The 18,797-nt window shown below is 41.1% G+C and overlaps 1 protein-coding gene across 2 annotated transcripts in view; it reads left to right on the forward strand.

Annotated features, from left to right (window-relative positions):
* Nucleotides 1-890: 890 nt before the first annotated feature.
* The window catches only part of rbms2a (RNA binding motif, single stranded interacting protein 2a), a 30,675-nt gene continuing 12,768 nt past the window's right edge, over nt 891-18,797 (forward strand). Inside the window, exons 1-2 of one of the 2 annotated variants that reach the window (XM_088423728.1) lie at nt 891-1,048; nt 15,500-15,669. In XM_088423728.1, the coding sequence (XP_088279854.1) occupies nt 977-1,048; nt 15,500-15,669 (242 nt within the window). In that variant the 5' untranslated portion in view covers nt 891-976. The remainder of the gene's footprint in view (nt 1,049-15,499; nt 15,670-18,797) is intronic. The other variant, XM_088423729.1, reaches the window with a different exon arrangement.

Genomic DNA, 18,797 nt, shown 5'->3' on the forward strand with positions numbered 1-18,797 from the left:
AAGCATTTATACAGGTTACAGCTTTGTTTAAAACAGGAACAAAAGACAAGTGAATCAAAGGTCACATGACAAAAACAAAGCCTTTTCCCTGGGGTCATGGACAATTTAGAGTGTCCAATACACCTATCACGCATGTTTTTCAGAGCGAGCTAGAATTGAACTTGGGACTCTGAACTGTGAGGCGGACGTGTCGCCGCAGGGAGAATCATTTTATTTAAAAGTATCAATGAGTAAATGTGTTTTTTTTCTGAGTATGTTTAGGCCGGCAGAGAAGGCCTTTCTGTCCCCCAGGGTCCACTGGAGTGAGGCCACAAGAAGCGAGCTCCTATATAGCGAGGGAACACAGTATTCCTTAAAGGGATAGTGTGTAAGATTTAGACAGTTTTTCATCACGGACAGCAGGAGGTGCAGGAGGTGCTGCAGGTGCTGCATTTACCATTGTCAGTAGCTATAACAAACATGGCCGCCTCCGGAGAAATGCCACTCCCCATGTAATATTTAAAAGCTACTGTTGGTCACTAAGAACACTTTAATTTGCAAGTTTTTGAAATTTTCAATCATTTAATGTATTCCTTTTTGATGAAAAACGGTCTAAATATTACTTAGTGTCCCCGTAAAGGGAAATGGTATTCTCTAACAGCACCCTAAAATGCGGATCACAATGGACGGGAATCGCTGGGGCCCATTATTCGGAATTTCTTGCACAATCGTTTCGCGAAAACACGCATCGAGATTCGAAGTAAGCCCACTTCTATCGGCAGGGGAGCACCTGGAACCGTGCCCATCCCCTGGAAGTAGCCCTGCCCTTCCCCTCGCCATGCTCGGCCCACCCTTGCTTTCCTCCTGCGCTCGTGTCCCGGAGCAGCAGCACCACTCGCAGTCAAGCAGCGGGACTCCAGGCACTCACTTCCCCAGCTGCTGACGTCAGCTGGCAGCCTGGGCAGTGCTCGCCGCTCCGGACATAGCGCCGACAAAAATGCTGCTCTCCGTTCCGCCAAGGGCAGGAATCAACCCGTACAGCGGCTTTAACAGCAGAAACAGCAAAAAGGTAAAAGTCCTTCTCGCTTTCTCCTCCATTTTGACTCGACTTCACCTCGCGGGGCAACACGTCCACCCGCGCGCGTCGCCACGGAGAGGCTGGTGACAGTAGGCTGCAGTGTCCTTGAGAGGCCACTTGAAATGAACTTTTACACTTCGGACGCACGATCGGACCCGCTCGGGTCCGAATCGGTAGATCGCCTTTTGTGGCGGCCGTCACTGGCTTGACTTGCGTGCGTATGTAGAACGTGTGCGGCTCGCGCGCGGAGCAACACGGGCGGGATGTGGACGCGGATTTTTACGGACTCTTGTAGGGGGGAAAAGTCCCCAGCGCAGAGCAACTTGTGCGCGGACGCCGTGCGTGAAAGTAGGAGCACAAGCGCGAGTTTGAGCTAACGAATGCTCCTCTTTTCGCCTTCTTTCATCGAATGTTAGAAACCGACTAAGTTGGCAAAGTTTGGTTTTCATGTGTTTCCCCCGTTCAAGTGGAATATGCCCCACCCCTCGGAAAAGAAAATCCCACGGTGACCGCGTTATTCCTAGAATTGTGAATCCTGGGGATACTGTTTACATTGAGACATTTTCAAACCGGTGTGAAGACGCCCATTGCTTAAAATATTCAACAGCACTCAGTAAATGTTGAAACCTAATTGAAAGCTCTTTACGTTTGATTGATTCCCGTGGAGTCTTTGTATCGTTTCCCCTCATTTCGGATAGCCGAGGCAAAGGCTGCTTTGCATCCTGTCTCCCATTGACGATTTTCATGGGGCAAAAAAAAGACATGTACCCGAACGGTTAACCCCTATGCTCACATTTTGATTTGGGGAACTTTCAAGAGACTAATACAATGCACGGTGACATTTTGTCTTCCTGTGATAGAGACCAACGCCTGGCTACTCCCATGTCAACATTTACGTCTGCCTGAGCATTAGGTTTCAATTGTCTACTTTATACGCCTGACACACGAGAAAAAAAAAAAATATCGGAGAGCAAATGTGTCATTGTGAGCCTCGTGAGCTTGTTAAGCATCCCTCCATAAATGATCAAAGTTGATTATAATCAGACGTCCATTGTGACTTATTTAAAAATAGCTGCTTTGTAGTAGAAGCCATTGAACAATGCCAATAATTAACTCCAAACAGTTTCCGCTTGTAATCTCGTTTATCCATGTATGAACTTGATTGAGAGTACTGTACACAGGAAATCTGTATTGTAACTGTTGTGGACAAACTTTGCGTTGAACTTCAGGGATGATGACTCAAATAGGATTCTTGCTAATACTGTACATTTTGTGTGGTTGTTTCACATTAGCTTTTAATGCTGTACATCAAGTGATCCGCATGCTCCGAAGACGTCTGCGCTGACGTCACCTTTGAAATCGTGGTAAATGCATCTGTTGGAGAACGCTGATTATATGACAGCAGAGTGGAGGCAGATTGAGCTCAACTAATTAAACAGTTCAATGCAGATCGCAACACAATCTTGCTGTAATATATGAAAACCAAACTCAACCACACAAACAGGAGATGGATTTCTAACATATAAAACTCTTTCAGCAACTCATATTTTAACACTCATTTACAAATATTGTTGCAGTTTACTAAGAGCAATCGCGCCCATCTTCTTTGTGTATATACATGTGCTGTGCATGCAATATACTGCTCCCTTGTGGCTAAAGGGCACACCAAGCATCACACTTTGAAATCTTACACACTTTAATTCCTTACAATGTTTTTATTGCTGCAGTTTGGAAAATTAGTGTTTGACACAAATGTGGTCATACAATTAAGAGATCGCAAAGGCACCGCCGTTCATTAATACTAAACAATAAAATAAAAAATGACTAAATACAGTTATGTCGTGTTATCTACTCGACACTTTCTATTCCATATTCTAGGATGTCAAGGAAGACTTATTTTTAAGACTTTTATACTGTACTGTATTGTCCTATACTGTACTGACTATTGTAACTCCTTATTGGTGTAGCAGTCTGATGAATGTGACATGGCCAATCAGACTGCGGTTACGTCCCAAAACATTACATCTCCAAGAGTATATATACAGTAAGAAAGTGGGCCAGAGCTGATTTAATAATAATCAGATGTGCTGTAAAATCGGTTACATATGGGCAAAAAAAAAAAAAAGTGGGGCATTGCCGCTCCATAATAATATATCAATACGAAGTCATTTCCCTGGCATTTAAACTAACATTGGAGCCGTCAGCAGAAAGCGATGCTGCATTTGCGTAAGCAAGCTTGACTTTCAGTTCATTGTTAATCAATGAGTCACCGACATCGGATTTGGACAGCCTATTCAAAACAGCATTTTTCATAACACAGATGCTCTTGACGCATGTGCTTTCATAGTAAACACCGTTTGAAAAGGGCCGTAATTCGTCAGCATAGATAAGGGTCTGTGTAAACAATCAAAGTGCGCTGTTATGCGGACTTATTTTGAAGATAGTATTGTGTAATCTCTGTGTAAGAAAGGCTGAAAATCACTTGGTCATCCTCATGTTCAGCATGTGTACAGTGTAGTATTTGTGCCCGTGAAGAAGCCGCATCTCGCAGTTTTTCAAGTAGTGTTGTGCTATTATATACGCTAATGTTCAAATATTAATATTTCAGACTGTCTCTCACTTGGAATACGATTGATGTAGAACAATCCCCCGTCACAAAATGATTTTTTTTATAATTGATTATCCTACAATTATTCTATTGAATATTCTAGTCATCTCCATCACATGTACTGCCCTGTTAAATTTTTTGACAATATTTGACAGTTGTAAGCATCTACAAATAACACTTAAGCTTGTCAAGCTTGATGTATTATAACACTATTCTCACTTGATATTTGAATATTATTATTATTTTTTTTTGACATTGTCTGCTGGTGTGCAGGTCAAGTCCTTGTTGCGGCCATTTAGTCTGCTCCGTTTGGAGGCGAAGATTCATTAAAAAAATAAATACTGTAACGTCTCTCAAGGAAATGACATCAGATGTGAGTTGTTTGTCTCCCTTTTTATTACAAATCACAAATATAGCCACTGTGGGCTGTAGCTGGCGCCAAAACAGAACAGTACACACAAACTAAGCCCTCTCTAACGTTGGCTGTTAACCCCACTGCTGTGGCGCTTCACTCCCGTGAGTTGAGTGATGCATTCAATCACATTGGAAAATAGCATTGCTCAGCAAAAACACAGCATGATGTGTAACCACCAACAACATACCTAATCTAATTTGTTACAATACAATAAAAGATCCAGCCTCGACTTAAGCGTTGCATGCTTCCTATTTCTTTTTTGTTTCCCACAACAATCATTCCACTATAACCTCACAATATCTACTGCGCTGCAATGAGACTACACAGGTAACAAGCCGTTCTAAGATGGAGAGGCTTCAACACGGATTGTGCTATCACGACAGTTCCATGGAAGGCACTTGGATCGTGCTAAGTCACTTAAAAACACCAATTCAAAGTTAAAAGCTCATCTTTGCAGGAATATATAAAACCATATTTTTCTCCGTTTTTAGTCTAAAGTGACCACACACTCCATTTACATCCTGTTGCTGGAAGACAGTTTGTGCAGCTTTGAATGTCCATGCGGAAACACTAAAGTGGTTCCAGGTTCTGCAAATTGCATAAATCCATCCATCCATTATTTACTATGTATTATCTATCCACGCTTATTCTCACTAGGCCTGCTAGTGCCTATCTCAGCTGTCTTCTGACAGTAGGCAGGGGACACCCTGGACTGGTCGCCAGCCAATCACAGGGAACACAATGACAGTCAATAATTTACACTCACAATCATGCCTAAGGGCAATTTGGAGTGTCCAATGTATCTACCCTGCATGTTTTTGAATGCGGGAGGAGAGCGGATTACCAAAATACCCACGCGGGCATGGGGGAGCATGCAAACTCCACACAGGAAGACCGGGGCAAAGTAGAATTGAACCCAGAACGTCTGAACTGTGAGGCAGATGCGTTAACCAGTCTGCCACCATGTAACTTATAGTGCAAAATGTTGTTTTGTTTTTTTAAACAATTTCAAGGGATGCCTTTTTGTTATGACCATTCTTGTGGTCAAAACAACCACGTTGGCCACCCCCCCCCCCCCCCGCCTTTTCCCCAGCTAAATATGTTATGTGACAAAAAATAGAAAAGGTTAAATGAATGTTTTGTTTCCTCTATGTGACCTCCCCCTGGCATATAAAACAGCAGAGACTATGTAACATACACAAAACAACGTGAGAATAGAAACTAGTCGGTTGTAGAAAGGGTAGTTTAATAAAGCTAATGTGATGTAGTCTGAAAAGTCTCTAAACACGGTCATGCTAGGTTCGTACCGAGCATGTACCCAAAATTGAAAGATTAATCCGGAGACCCTTGTAACATCTTTCCGGTATATTCTATTATCTTTAAAAACCTCCACACTGTCGGATAAACCTGAAGGATTTGCAAAAGGGAAAGAATTGAAAATTGGAACATTTGTTAAAATCTCCAAGCCTTCTTTGGCCTACTTAGTCAAGAAAAGGTTCATCAAAAGGTCAGGCGACTGTGTAAATGTTTCACCCTCCCACCGCCTTCTTAGAGTTTTCCCTCCGCTGCTCACATTCTGCCATATCGGAGTCGCACGATTACACAAAATAAATGTCTGAACACAAAATAAACACAGAGAGGGGTGAGAAAAGCTCTTTGTGTGGGGGCGGCGATTACAGAGCCGGACAGCTCGGAGGTGTTTGGTTTCTCTTGCGTGGAAAGCCGCTGGCTCCTCCCCTGACTCGGCACCTCATTTCCTCCTTCGAATAAATAGAATTAATGTTCTCAAATTAAATTTGGTCATTTTCCATGTTGGGCTTCCTGAAAGGAAAAATAACAGGAGACGGCCTGTCGCCTCTCAAGGTATCGTGGGTCTCGCTCAGGGCCTCATCGAATGGCTTGTTTATGTTCTTTTCAGTCAGACGTTCGTTCTCATCTCGTCGTGAGCTCATCGGAAAAAAATGTCAATGTCTGTTATAGAGACTTAATTGTCAAAATGAGCCACAAGACACTCGATAGCATCATAACACAACTACATTCTAAATACAGTAATAAAACTGAATATGCTAGACTGAAAAAGAAAATTAGCGCATGGAAAGGAGCCTTTTAACTTTGTAAGTTTGTAAGTCATTGAGTAAGTTTACTCCAGCCTCACTTCTTTTGTGTGTAATGACTCAAGCTCTCTTCATGTGTTTGAATGCACCCCAATTTAATTTAATGAGGACTTTTAACAAGTAAAATACCTTGACATTTTTTGTACTACTTTGTGAAGTATGCAATGTTTAGATTAAGTTGTTCCACTTGCCTTATACAAATATTTATAGGCCCTTATTTAGCAAAATCCTCGCACAAGATTCTTGTCGATTCAAATGTTTTTTGTTGGTGACACTAATGTAAGAAAACCACTGAATACTTACCTGCTGATGTTTTTTTGTACTTCTACTATAATACAACTTGCCGTTGAAGGCCTAGCTAGTATAAAATAGTAATTAGTTTTTGTAATTATGAAAATATATGCCTGTTAACACACCATTATAACTCACACAAATAATTAGGATGTTTTATACCATCTTTTTTAGATCGATACCAGTCCGAGTAGTTAACTCTTTATTATTCACCAATATCAGTTAGCACGGCCTTTAAACCACTACACCACACAAAAAAAGAGAGAAAAAAAATGCAATAAATAACACCTAAATATATGAATAAATATTTGACCATAAAAATAATCAACATCAAATGTCAGACCTGTTCTCAAAAAGAAATAATTATAAATAAATAAATATTTGTCCAGAGAAAAATATTCAACATAAAGTGTCCTCTTGTGGGATCATAGTATAGATCTGTTCACAAAAAGAAATCATTAACTTGACAGGTAACGAGAGGTGGCACGTGACAAGTTGGGTATTCTAGTCATTCTAGTATGGAGGGAGAATTGACATTTTTAAAATAATGAAATTGAGTAATGGACTGAACATTTCTTTTAAAATTGTTTAATGAACCTACTGTATATCTTCCTGCAACATTTAATTCATTCAATAATTATTTTGAAAGGATTTTTGCACAATTGTTTGCTTGCTTTATTTTAAATCTCAAGGACCCTCTGGAGTTCCTTCAAGTACCCCCAAGGGTACCTATACCCCCATTTGAACCCCATGAACCAACCTAAATGTCTTCAATTTCTGATCTGGGATTTGAAAGATGTATTTATTATTATACACATTTGCAAAAAGGTCTCACAAATAGGTATCAAGGTGGAGCTTTTTTTTTTTTTAAACAATAGCATCATTTCCACCTAAGACTTAAAATAGTAGTCTGTGTGGAAGACATGCGGATGCATGTCTGGGTATGCACTAGTGTGATACAGTAAAACAAGTACGTAGCGTGCATGGGGCACTTATCCAGTGAGGTGTGTCCAGCGGTCCCATTACAAATTCAAGTCTTAATTCATATATTACATCTATGCTATGTATTTAAAAAGCAAGTATTTTCAGGCCAAAAATGGAAATCACATTAAAGATCAACAGAGATGCAGGGGTATGAGTAGGATGTTGAATAGGATGTTTATATGGGAAGAGGATACCGTTGGATGACAGGGGCCATCTAAATGCACACCACATTTTATTCCCCTCCACCACTTGTCATAGAGCAAGCCAAGTGCTTATGCTGTATAATCATGCCATATTGCATTCATAGTTTGGCTGTTTTAGATTAGCGAAAACATTTTTGTTAAAAAATCCTTTATGTTACAAAAGCTTGATCCCAAAAGTACCAAATCAAATTCATTCTGTCAATGTTCATGTTACTGTGTTGACCAAAAGCAATATTGCTTCAAACATCCTGAACCTTGAAGTTACTGTGATTTATGGTGATGTCTATCTGCAGTCTCACAAATGTCCTTGAGATCTGTTCAAGGGGATTTGTCAGTCATAACCAAACTTGCAGATGATGTCTGAAAGCTCATAAATCATACCAATGGTTGGAGACGATCAGTATGAAAATTTCATTCCGTGTCCACGCTTATCAGGAAGAATACGGGATTGCAAAGTATAGAAATGGACAAATAAGTAAAAGCTACGTGGATTGAAAACGTTGCAAAAACTTTTATTCTGAACACAAAAAAAAATAGTCAACCAGGTGTTAGCTGTTCCCTCTCAAGGTGCCATACAGTAGTCCTTGTGCTCCTGTCCTCGGTCTATTCCTCGAGGGCTGAAGTCAGGGCTACCTGAACCTTCAGGTCACTTTCACACACACATACGACTCTTAAACATGACTCTGCACGTATTTGCTTTGAGAATTTGATTTATGGAGGTGATCTATCTCAGTCATAATAAGTAAAGACTTTACCTCTTCATTAATTAAGCTAACTTCTCTGAGCTCTGTCTTTCCTCGTGAATTTTGTATTTTTTATGTTTTTTAATGCTCTAGTCTATTTAAAAAAAAAAAAAAAAAAACTGTCAACACCCTGCTGTAGAATCCTCTCTTTTTATCATTTGGCTATTTAACATTTTATCTTAATCTTTCCTACCCTAAACATCAATTTACCCAAAATTAAAGTCCCCCCCTCGATTTTGAGCTGTAGTTTGCATTGTGGCAGTTCACGAATATTTTCAACACTTTTAGTTGAATTTATATTATTGCAGTAGACAGCATGCCCTAAGTCTATATGCTGTTTTTGAAATTGTATTCGGTGATTTGTATTCAAAACAGAAATAATATTGAAGCAGAATTGAGGCTTTTTTTTTTTTTTTTTTTAAGGAAATACATACAGTATGCATACAAAGTACACATATACATCTTGCTGGCATTGGGCCCGAACCTCTTGAACCTCAGTTTGTTAAATTTCATACAAAGTTTTTTTCTTCTTCAAAAATTTGTGTACAATTGGCCAATATGCACTACGTATATATTGGTGTATTTTTACAGATTATTTACCAATCTAAAATAATTTTCAAGGACTTATCAGATGGACCAGATGGACCCAATGACGTATTGCTGAGTGCATATTCATGTAGAGGGGGTGCTATCAGCTATCTGGTCCACCCTGGATCAAATTTCACTAGGGCACACAGGGGCTGTTTGTGCACTCAGAGCAGAAATGCTTCCTCTCTTTGTCTGTGAGGCGTTTAGTAAGTTAGTCAAAAAGGCAGACTGAACAGCTGTTCAACACTGTTTTCAGCACCAGTCAATCAGATACCCTCTCAACACAGCTTTTGTCATTTAGCACACAAATCTGTGCCACAGTCTGTGAAATGGTTCTGTCTGACAATCAGTTTTGCACACTTTAAATTTAATAGTAATTGTTCCTACAGAGAGACAAAAAGCTATTTACCTGACATATTTATTGAGGTTCTTTGTTCGCACTGCACAGGTCTCAAATTTTAAGAGAAGATTCAGAAATGATTGTGCTATACTGTAAGAAAGAAGAATTTTATGCCGTATTTGTGATACGCAACACAATACTAGTAAATCCCCATCCAGTCATGTCATCCTAACATTCATATTTGAAGATTGTGTGAGGAATCAAGAGACCAGACAAAGCACACACACAAAAAAAAGCAAGTGATATAAACCCAGAATCTCTCAACTGCAGGGCAGAGCTGCTAACCACTGCGCTACTGCGCTGCCCACGGAGATAGTCACGGTGCTAAAGTGATTCGTAAGGGGGACAGTCAGCTTCACACTAGACGCAAACACTGTTTTGCAACTCGCTCTGACTCTCCGCCATTCACAGGTTCTGCATGATGCTGCACAAAAATTCTTTTGCATTGCTTTCCTTGAAGTGTGCGTGCCTGAATCAGCCGCAGTTGTGGTCATACGGCACATCATAAACTTGCTCCTTTTTTAGTACAACCAAGCCTTTGAGCCTGGAGCACAGCACAGCCACTGACTGCCAACAGCTTTTAATGACCTAAAATGGGTGGAGAGGGATTAAGCATAGCTCACCTGTGTCATCCGCACATTGAAAAGAAATCAATTTCAATATTCATGTCCTTATTTCCTCGTCCTCGCTTAAAAGGACAGGATTTTGTTGTTATTAACAATAGGAGATATATGGTATAAAATTTTGATGTCTGCTGGGCCGCTTTGAATATTTGGTGCGACTCAAGTTTCACCTTTGTCCCCTCTGGCCCACGTACAGGTATGCGTATCTATTTCTCGGTCTAACATGTCAGATGTTTTGGACCGGTCCCAAATGCGTCTGCCCGCTGAATGATCCAACCAAGGTGAGCCGGCAGAGGCGGGGGCCAGTCGGAGAGAGAGCCGAGTCTAAAGTAGTGCAGCGATGATGCCAGACGCTCGCTCGCTCGCTCGATGTGCCTCTCACTCTGTTAGCTCTCCAGTCGGGCTGTGGGCCAATGTCTTTGTGGGTATATATGTTTCAAAGCTCCCTCGCCTGTGCCACCCGAAACGGCTTGAAAGCAAACACGTGCCTGTGCATCTGTGAGTCAAGGTGCCATCGTTCCCGAAGAGACCGACAGATTGAAAAGTGATACGTACACTGCATCACCTATAACAGAGGGAGGGGGCGGGGACGGATTTAGGAACCGGTCTTGATGTGCGTTCGGTGTCCCTCTCACCTGGTTGGAATGTGGAGTGCTACGCGCAAATTGAAGTGTGATAAGATCGAGCGCGGAGACACAGGATTTCCTGTCTTCGTCCTTACTTTATAGCTTTATCGAAGACGCGTTCCTCCCGGAACGCACAGCTAATTTTAAAGCTTTATTTCATATTGCCGCATTCGTTTTCTTCTTTGTGCTGGAACTGGGGCTAGTAATTAAGAGAGGTGTGCGATGATAATAATAGGCTATAACACATTGTTCAAAACAAAAACTAGTTTGTCTGATCTCTTGCAGTGTAAGCACCAACTAAAAAACATACTCTTGCACTGTTGATGTGCACTGTTGGTAATTTTGGCTCCCACAAAATGGTAATTATTTTAGTTAATGTTCATTTCCATACAAAGCCGACAATTAATGCGTAATACATTTTCACTGGAATCTGTGTGTGCCCCTTTTAATGAATACTTCAGAATTTTCACGAAAGTCACTGAAAACCGACACACTGAGCTTTAATATCTGGTTAACAAAAATTCATGAGCAATCACATTTACAACTATTTTTGCACATGCAAACCTTCAGTAAATGAGGCCTAGAGCGGGGGTTCTCAAGCCTTTTGGAGTCAGGGACCCCTTTTTAGAAAGTACATTTTCCAAGGACCCCAGTTTCAAATGGTCGCTGAAACAAAACAAAAAATCATTTAATCCGAACATATGTGTGCTTTTTATTCGACAACAGATTCAATTTGCCAAGTATATTTGTTACTTTTCAGCCATACTGAAGTTTACGAAATAAAAATGGCAAATTGCATACCTCCTCATAACAAACGGAGTCAATTTCCCCCAAACAGGTTGCCGCCAATTATTTAGTCAAAAACAGCATCATAAAATAAAAGCTTTAGCTTTGCTGTCTTCATCGCCTTGTTGCGGTCTTTTGAATTAATTGGGATTTTCATCAGGCAAAAAGTTTAATTTGTCTATTAGGATAGCCTACTGTGAACTTAAGATAAGAAAAATTGAGTTTTTCCAATCAAAAATAAATATTTAAATCTGGGATTTACTAGCTCAAATTCTGGGATTGTAAAAACATTTTATAGATACAGTAGATGAACAAAAATTGAGGTTGCATTAGCCCTTGCCATCATTAAGTGAGATGTTCCTTTTTTGGGTGTGAGAACAAATGAAATGTTTTCAGAGACGCAAAGCACAAAGAAAAGGATTGTGAATTAAAGAGGGAAAATGTCTAGGCTCGGAGGTAGCATATTTTCCCGCAACTTTATCTCCAAGGTCCTTTTTTAGACAGGCTATAAATCCACGCATCAGCATGTATGTCAGTCAGCTGGTCACTTTCCTTCCCGAGGAGAAGACAAGCAGTCCCCTCAGGGTAAAGAAGCCATGACACACAAAGGCGGGAAAAGTCCCCACCAGCAAGGAATCCAGGAAATTCTGAGGGTCGAGCCAGGGTCAACTGGAGAAGCCCCACTGGGAGGCGAAGTGAAACTAATAAAAATGTTGGACATTAAAACAAGCTGGCCAGTGCTGCGGTAATTTTATTTTATTTTTTTAATCACCGGCCACTTCATTAGGTACACTTGTGCGCTCTATTTTAATGAGATCTATGAGCTGTCCGGCGTATTGAACATTCTTCCCTTACAAAGATCAGAATAACTGTATATAGTTTGATGAGTTTGAATTTTGAACCAGCATACAAGAAAGGGTTTTATTTATGGAAATAATCTCGAGGTTTTTTTAGCTGGATCCTAAAAATACGCACTAGATATTTTAAGTTACTTTGCTATGAATCTGCGGCAGAGGAAGATAACAGACATCATTTTCCTATCTGAACAGGGACCTTTTGTCTGCAAAGGCACTATAAAAGAAAACTGCCATCACATTTTTTTTGTTATTCTTCGCCTTGCAGCTGGTTAAATAAAGGTCGTCAGGGATGGTCGTCATCACGGGGGCACCGTGCCTTTCAGGATACTCTGATTAGCGTGATTGGTTGATGTTGCTGGTGTGACTGTGTCGGCCTGCTGGGCATTCCCCAAACACCGCCGATTTAATCAGTGACCCGTTCACATCTCTAAAATGAAGCCATTGTTGCCGCTGTCCAATTGGTCTTGCAAATGAGACAGGAGCCTCACTGCACCCAACTGTGAGACCAGTAGGAAACGACATCGATTCCTATTCCTCACATTAAAACTGTTTGGCTAAATAAACTTGATATAAGTCAGTTTGCCAATTGTGGTGAATCCTTGCGTTGCTATTTATTGCCCCAGTCATAAAAGTGCCAATTGCTCTATTCCTGGAGAGACTTTGTTTCATAGCGTCTTGACAGGGATTATGAAACCTTCTTCACCTCAAGATAGATTTGGATAAATGGTTGCGCAATCTTTTGTGTGATTTTTTTTATTTTTTACGGAAAGCCACAATCCATGATTCACTGGTTGTTGCATAATATCCTGTTATATTGGTGAGTCATGATGATTCGGCAGCCATAGTTCATAAATGGTGACATTAAAGTCAGTTGTAGTGGCAAGTCTTGTTGGGAACAGCAAGAGGGATTGATCGGGCCATTATAGTGGGTTGCATGCAAATATTACCGCAATGAATCCCTGGTGTGTGCGCTAGCTTTTGCTCTCTTTAATGCCGCTGTTTCTTCCCCCTCAAACCCTGTAAAGGAGACAAAGTCTAAGACAGACAAGAGTGTACTTGAATTCCTATATTCTTTCTGAAGCTATATTAGTAATGAGACAAAGCAAATGTTGGTGATCAGTCTTGCAGTTTCTGGTTTTGTTAAGCACCGCAAGATATTTTTTGTGGTTGCAAAAGTGATCGAATTGTTATCCAACATGGAGAGAGCCTAAGAGGCCCCTTTTCCCCCTATATGGAGCAAGCAGCCAAGAGGCCCAAAATTCCCAGCAGAAAGCATTATTGGTTAGTGTTGACACGGGCGCTGTGTGGTATCATTTTTCACTGAAGAGAGTGCACATCTGTCTCCCGCAGATTTACTTTTTATCTCCTCATAAAAGCACCTTCCCTTGTTCTCACTTGCAACAGCACTGCAGCTGCCCAAATAAATACAGTAGGTGATGTGTTTGGAGGGAGAAAAAATGAAAATCATCGTTTTTATTTTTTGTTTGTCCAGACATTGTAACCCTTTACTTGGCACGGCGGCCACTTTCGGGCAATAGTCTAAACTGGCAAAACGTCCGAAAGCATCCGTAACAGCCATTGTTTAAATTTTAACGTACCCCTAAATTTCTCTAAAATCTTGAAAATTCGTGTCTGTTTAAGACTTAAAAATAGAACAGCGGGCGGCATGGCTCGGTGGTAGAGTGGTCGTCTTCCAGCCGAAAGGCCGCGGGTTCGATTACCCGACCATGTAGGCCATGTCTAAGTGTCCTTGAGCAAGACACTGAACCCCCAGCTGCTCCTGATGCTGCGTCATCAGTAGGTAAATGACTAGTTAGTGTAAAGCGCTTTGAGTACCTACGGTAGAAAAGTGCTATATAAGTGAAAGTCCATAACAACGTGCCTGTTTAGACTATCGGCCGAAAGCGGCCGCTGTGCCAAGTAAAGGGTTACGATGTCTGGAATCACAAAGTTCGGCTTTGCATGGCCTATCTGTCTTGGAGTTAGCTGGCCTATTTTCAGTTAAATGCTCCCAACGCTTTTGAATGTTTTAGTCTCGCTCTTAACTCCGTTTCAACGCTCTGCTGATGCTGTTGTTGCTGTTCCGCCATCTTTTATAATTACCGACTTCTTCCGCCAAGCACATCTGATTCTTCTCCCAGGGAGAGGTGTTAAAGGAATGCGGCAAGGGAGGGAAAACACTTCCCCCCTGAACCACTTCCTATGTAACTTCCTAAGATAAGAAAACACTCGCTCGGACTAAAATGACCAAGTGATGCGTATAATGAATTCAAAATAAATTCAATTCACGAGTCGACGATGGGAAAATCTTTCGACTAATTTACACGATCGATGTTGTCCACTATTTGTTGCAGCCCTCAAATCTTAAAGAACAAAGTTTCAAAAAATATAATGAGGTGTGGTAACGTCTCCACAGTGGCACCGAAAAAACATCCATCCATCCATTTTCTAGAGCCGCTTATCCTCACAAGGGTCACAGTCTCGCTGGTGCCTCTCCCTGCTGGCTTTGGGCAGTAGGCGGGGGACACCCTCAACTGGTTGCCAGCCAATTGCAGGGCACACAGAGACGAACAATCATTCATGCACCCAATTACACCTAAGGACAATTTAGTATGTCCAATACAAATGCCATGCATATTTTTGGAGTGTGGGAAGAAGCAGAGTGCCCAATGAGAACCCACACGGGCTCAAGGAGAACATCCAAACTCCACACAGGACGGCCAAAGCGAGGTGTATTTTGAACTAGGGTCCTTGAACTGTGAGGTGGACGTGCTAACTACTGCTCTACCATGCCGATACTGGAAACAAACCCCCCCCCCAAAAAAACAGTAATGTGTATCTAGCAGATTCATGTTACTTAGCAGTGAGGGACAATCTGAACATTAAGAATCTGGTCTTAAATTTAATTTTAAATGGAATCAAATGTCTCTAACTTGCCATAAGCTGAACTAAACCTGATAAATGAGCCCATACCTAAGGCAATTTGTTTCTAAATTTTGCGATTGAATGTAAAAACAACACTTACCAGTCGTTTCACCTTTACAAAACCTGCAGACTAAACTGCATTGCTTGGATTCGTGTTCACAAGTTTTATGTTGAATTGCACTAATCAAACGTCCTATATTTGTTGTTTTTTTTTTTTTCTTTTCTCTCCAAGTTTCTTGGAGGCGCCTGTTTAATTCTTACATTCTTGTCTTTTCACAGCAGGCCTATGTGTCCTCCAGCCACCAGATGGCTCCCCCCAGTCCCAACAACAACAGTAGCAGCAACAGCAGTGGAGGAGGAGGTGGAGAACAGCTAAGTAAAACCAACCTGTATATTCGCGGCCTTCATCCGGGTACTACGGACCAAGACCTGGTCAAGCTCTGCCAGCCGTAAGTTTAAGCTTTTGACAGTTTGAACATTGGCATTAGCAAAGTTAGTATTCAGTGCTGATTTTAAAATGGCTACCTATGATTTTGCTGACATTGGCTGGGTCTTTGTGGCATATTGTCTGGCGTACCACACAAAATTGCCAGATTTGATCTATCATGCCTCTCGTGAGTTTTTTAATGACCCAACAAAACAGATGTGATTGGTGGTCTATATAAAGCAATTAATTGTTCGTAGATAATTAATCACACAGCATTATTTCAGTTCATAAAACTGCCACTGGCTGAGCGACTATGTAAATATTTATTGATAATTTATATAGTTAGTACTCTTGTGCAGGACCATGTTTGTTCCTGTACTAGCGTTGAAATACATTTAGCCCTTTCGTCAAAGTGAAATGAAAATGCTCAATGAGATGACTCACACAGCATGACAAAGTGTGTGTGTTATACATCCCACTCTTGATGCATTAGTGTTCCAGGTGTTTACCGCTGAGCCAGTCCCAAGCTTACAGAAAGTGGAAGGTTAGATGAGGACAGGAAGCAACTGTCTGTACCCTTCTCTGGGCCCCTGCTATGTCTCCCATTTTTCTGACTTAATAAGGCTTAAGTTCACTCCTTCCTCTACTTAATGCAAAATGTCTCACTTTTTTTTGCTGTCAATTCACTGAGTCTCTGCAGTTGTTGGGATTGAATCAAACCAACCTCAATTGTATTTAATCGATTGATTCATTCGGCCACCGACATTCTTTTTCTGAATATAAAAGCAAAGTACGGCCCGAACAATTTAATTTCATGTGTCCGACAGATGAAGAGCAAAGCTCAACACAAGGCAGATGTTATCAACTTACTTGAACATCTTCTGCATGACTCTTACTCCAGATTTCTGTCTACAGAGAACTGGATCCCGTTTTAAGGACCTGGCATGCGTTGTGAACTATGACTTATCAGCATACAGTGACGAATGATGCAATAATGAAACCACAATCCTTACTCATCCAATCAACTTTCACAAACTGGCTGTAATTGTGACAAACTGCTGTCAACACACATTTATCCCAAGAGCTGTAGTTACAGCTCCGTGAACCATATGGACAAAATTTTTGAGACATGGAGTTCACAGTAGGAGAGGGACAGCGCTTCAGACGATAGCAAAAAGATTTCAAATGGACATGTGTCATTTTTTTCAAATCACTGCTGCTGGTCAAGTAGATTCATAGTAGCCGCTACAGTTTTACTTTTGATGCTAAACGAATAACACACAGTGCTTGTCTAAGTTGTCAGTTTTGGTGTTCGAGCCTCAATGTTGGTTAATTTGTTCAAGACACATACTTCTCAAAAGTGTCATGTCAGACTCACAAACACCCAGTGGTTAACACCATGAGCGGTTTAGCTTCAGGGCTCTGCTTTAATGTCATAGAGCTTGCTTGTGAACATAAACTAAACATAGTCAAACGTGAAAAGAATCCATGTTTGCAAGTATAGCCGTCAGAGGTCCATCACTATGATGGCTCCCCTCACTCTTTCGCTGGACTTTAAAGGTATAGTCTTACCCGACCTGCTATCGCGTTTTGATGCTCCAGTGCATCCCAAAGAACGTGTCGAATCTTCTGAGCCATTATTAACACAGCATGTGTACAACCTGTTGTGAAAGCCTCAGCAATCAAAGCCACAGAGAAATCTGTGGTTGGTATGTGAAACGCCGGAACTTGATTGTAAAAGCAGACGGCCGACAGAGAAGTCATTGTGTGGCGTCAGAAAAGTGGAGAGGGGACTGATGTGATTGTGAGGGCTCCTCTTTAAGGGGAAACATGAATGAGTGAGAAAAGAGTAGCACCGCCTGCTGGGAAAGAATGTCAAGCAGCTCTATATGGGTCATGACTGTCTTTTAAGTGTGTATGGCCTCTACGGTGTTGTGAGCTTTCGGAGGGGTCTCGGGTTAAGTGGGAGGTCACAAAAGCACTGCCTTTGGACTTTTGAACTGCTCTGGTGTTCCTGTCAGGACAAACATGAACACATGAAATGTAGCTTTTGTTTTTCTTGTCATACCGCAAACAAAGACGGCCATCAGGAGCTGCCTTTTAGTTTTAGTTTACAATCTTTTTGCTTCTTTTTAAAATCATTCATAACAATGTTGCATTGCTGGAATATACAATATGCATATGAAATGTTGAATGGGGCATTATTGTCCATCTAGTTCTGGGGTGCTCAAGTATCTACTTTTCCACCTGCCAATCTACCTCAGGTCACCTTTTTTTCCCCATGTACCCTGCTTGAAAATTCAGAGCGCTATCGGTGAGCTAAAACTTGATACAGCTCATCACCATAAGAAGAATACATGTGAGCCACCATTAGCTATATTAGCTTAGTCTTTTGATGGACAATGGCTCCAAAACGTCACCTAGCAACTACAACACAAGCCCGAAACAACGCAAGTTATATTAGAATAGATTAATCAACATAGCTCAACCCAAATACTGTAACTGAGTTTTATTGCTTTAATCATTGAGTTTACAGGAAGAGCAATGCCAACACCTCAGCTCGGCCAAATTGGGAGCGAGAAGGGCAGTGGCACGGCCGCTCTCACGTCATAATTGAAATCAGAGGACGGTAAAAGCTGTTCAAAAGACAGATTGGGAACAAAAAAAAACATTTTTTTCGAAGACAACTTGCAAGTTTGGTATTTCATCCAGAAACTTCAAGTCAAATCAGCATTTCACGAGATACATAAAATGACGTGTCGGGCCGGATTTGGCCCCCGGGCCTTGAGTTTGACACCTGTGGTCAATATTTATTTTTTATTTATGGAAATCTCCCTTGGCCACTGAGACAAAATAACAGTAAACTACCGGTATGTTCTGCTAAAGAAAACAATAGTAAAATGTTTGTTTCTAATGTTCCGTGGCATAGTCGACCTGTTAAGACAAATTTTAAACATGTTTACAATGTATAAGATGTTATGGAAAAACACCTGTGCTATGGAATAAAATGAAACCTACTTCAGTAAGAAAAGACGTGCTTAACAGAATTTAAAAAAAAAGAGCATAATCCTAGCAAAAAGCGAAATTGGCAAAGACAATGCTCAGATGTAGCTAATGATGAGGTCAGTGAGCTCTTAGTCACGCACTACT

This window comes from Hippichthys cyanospilos, chromosome 9, assembly GCF_059441005.1.
Source record: "Hippichthys cyanospilos isolate Australia breed blue-spotted pipefish chromosome 9, RoL_Hcya_1.0, whole genome shotgun sequence".
Classification (NCBI taxonomy): Eukaryota; Metazoa; Chordata; class Actinopteri; order Syngnathiformes; family Syngnathidae; genus Hippichthys; species Hippichthys cyanospilos.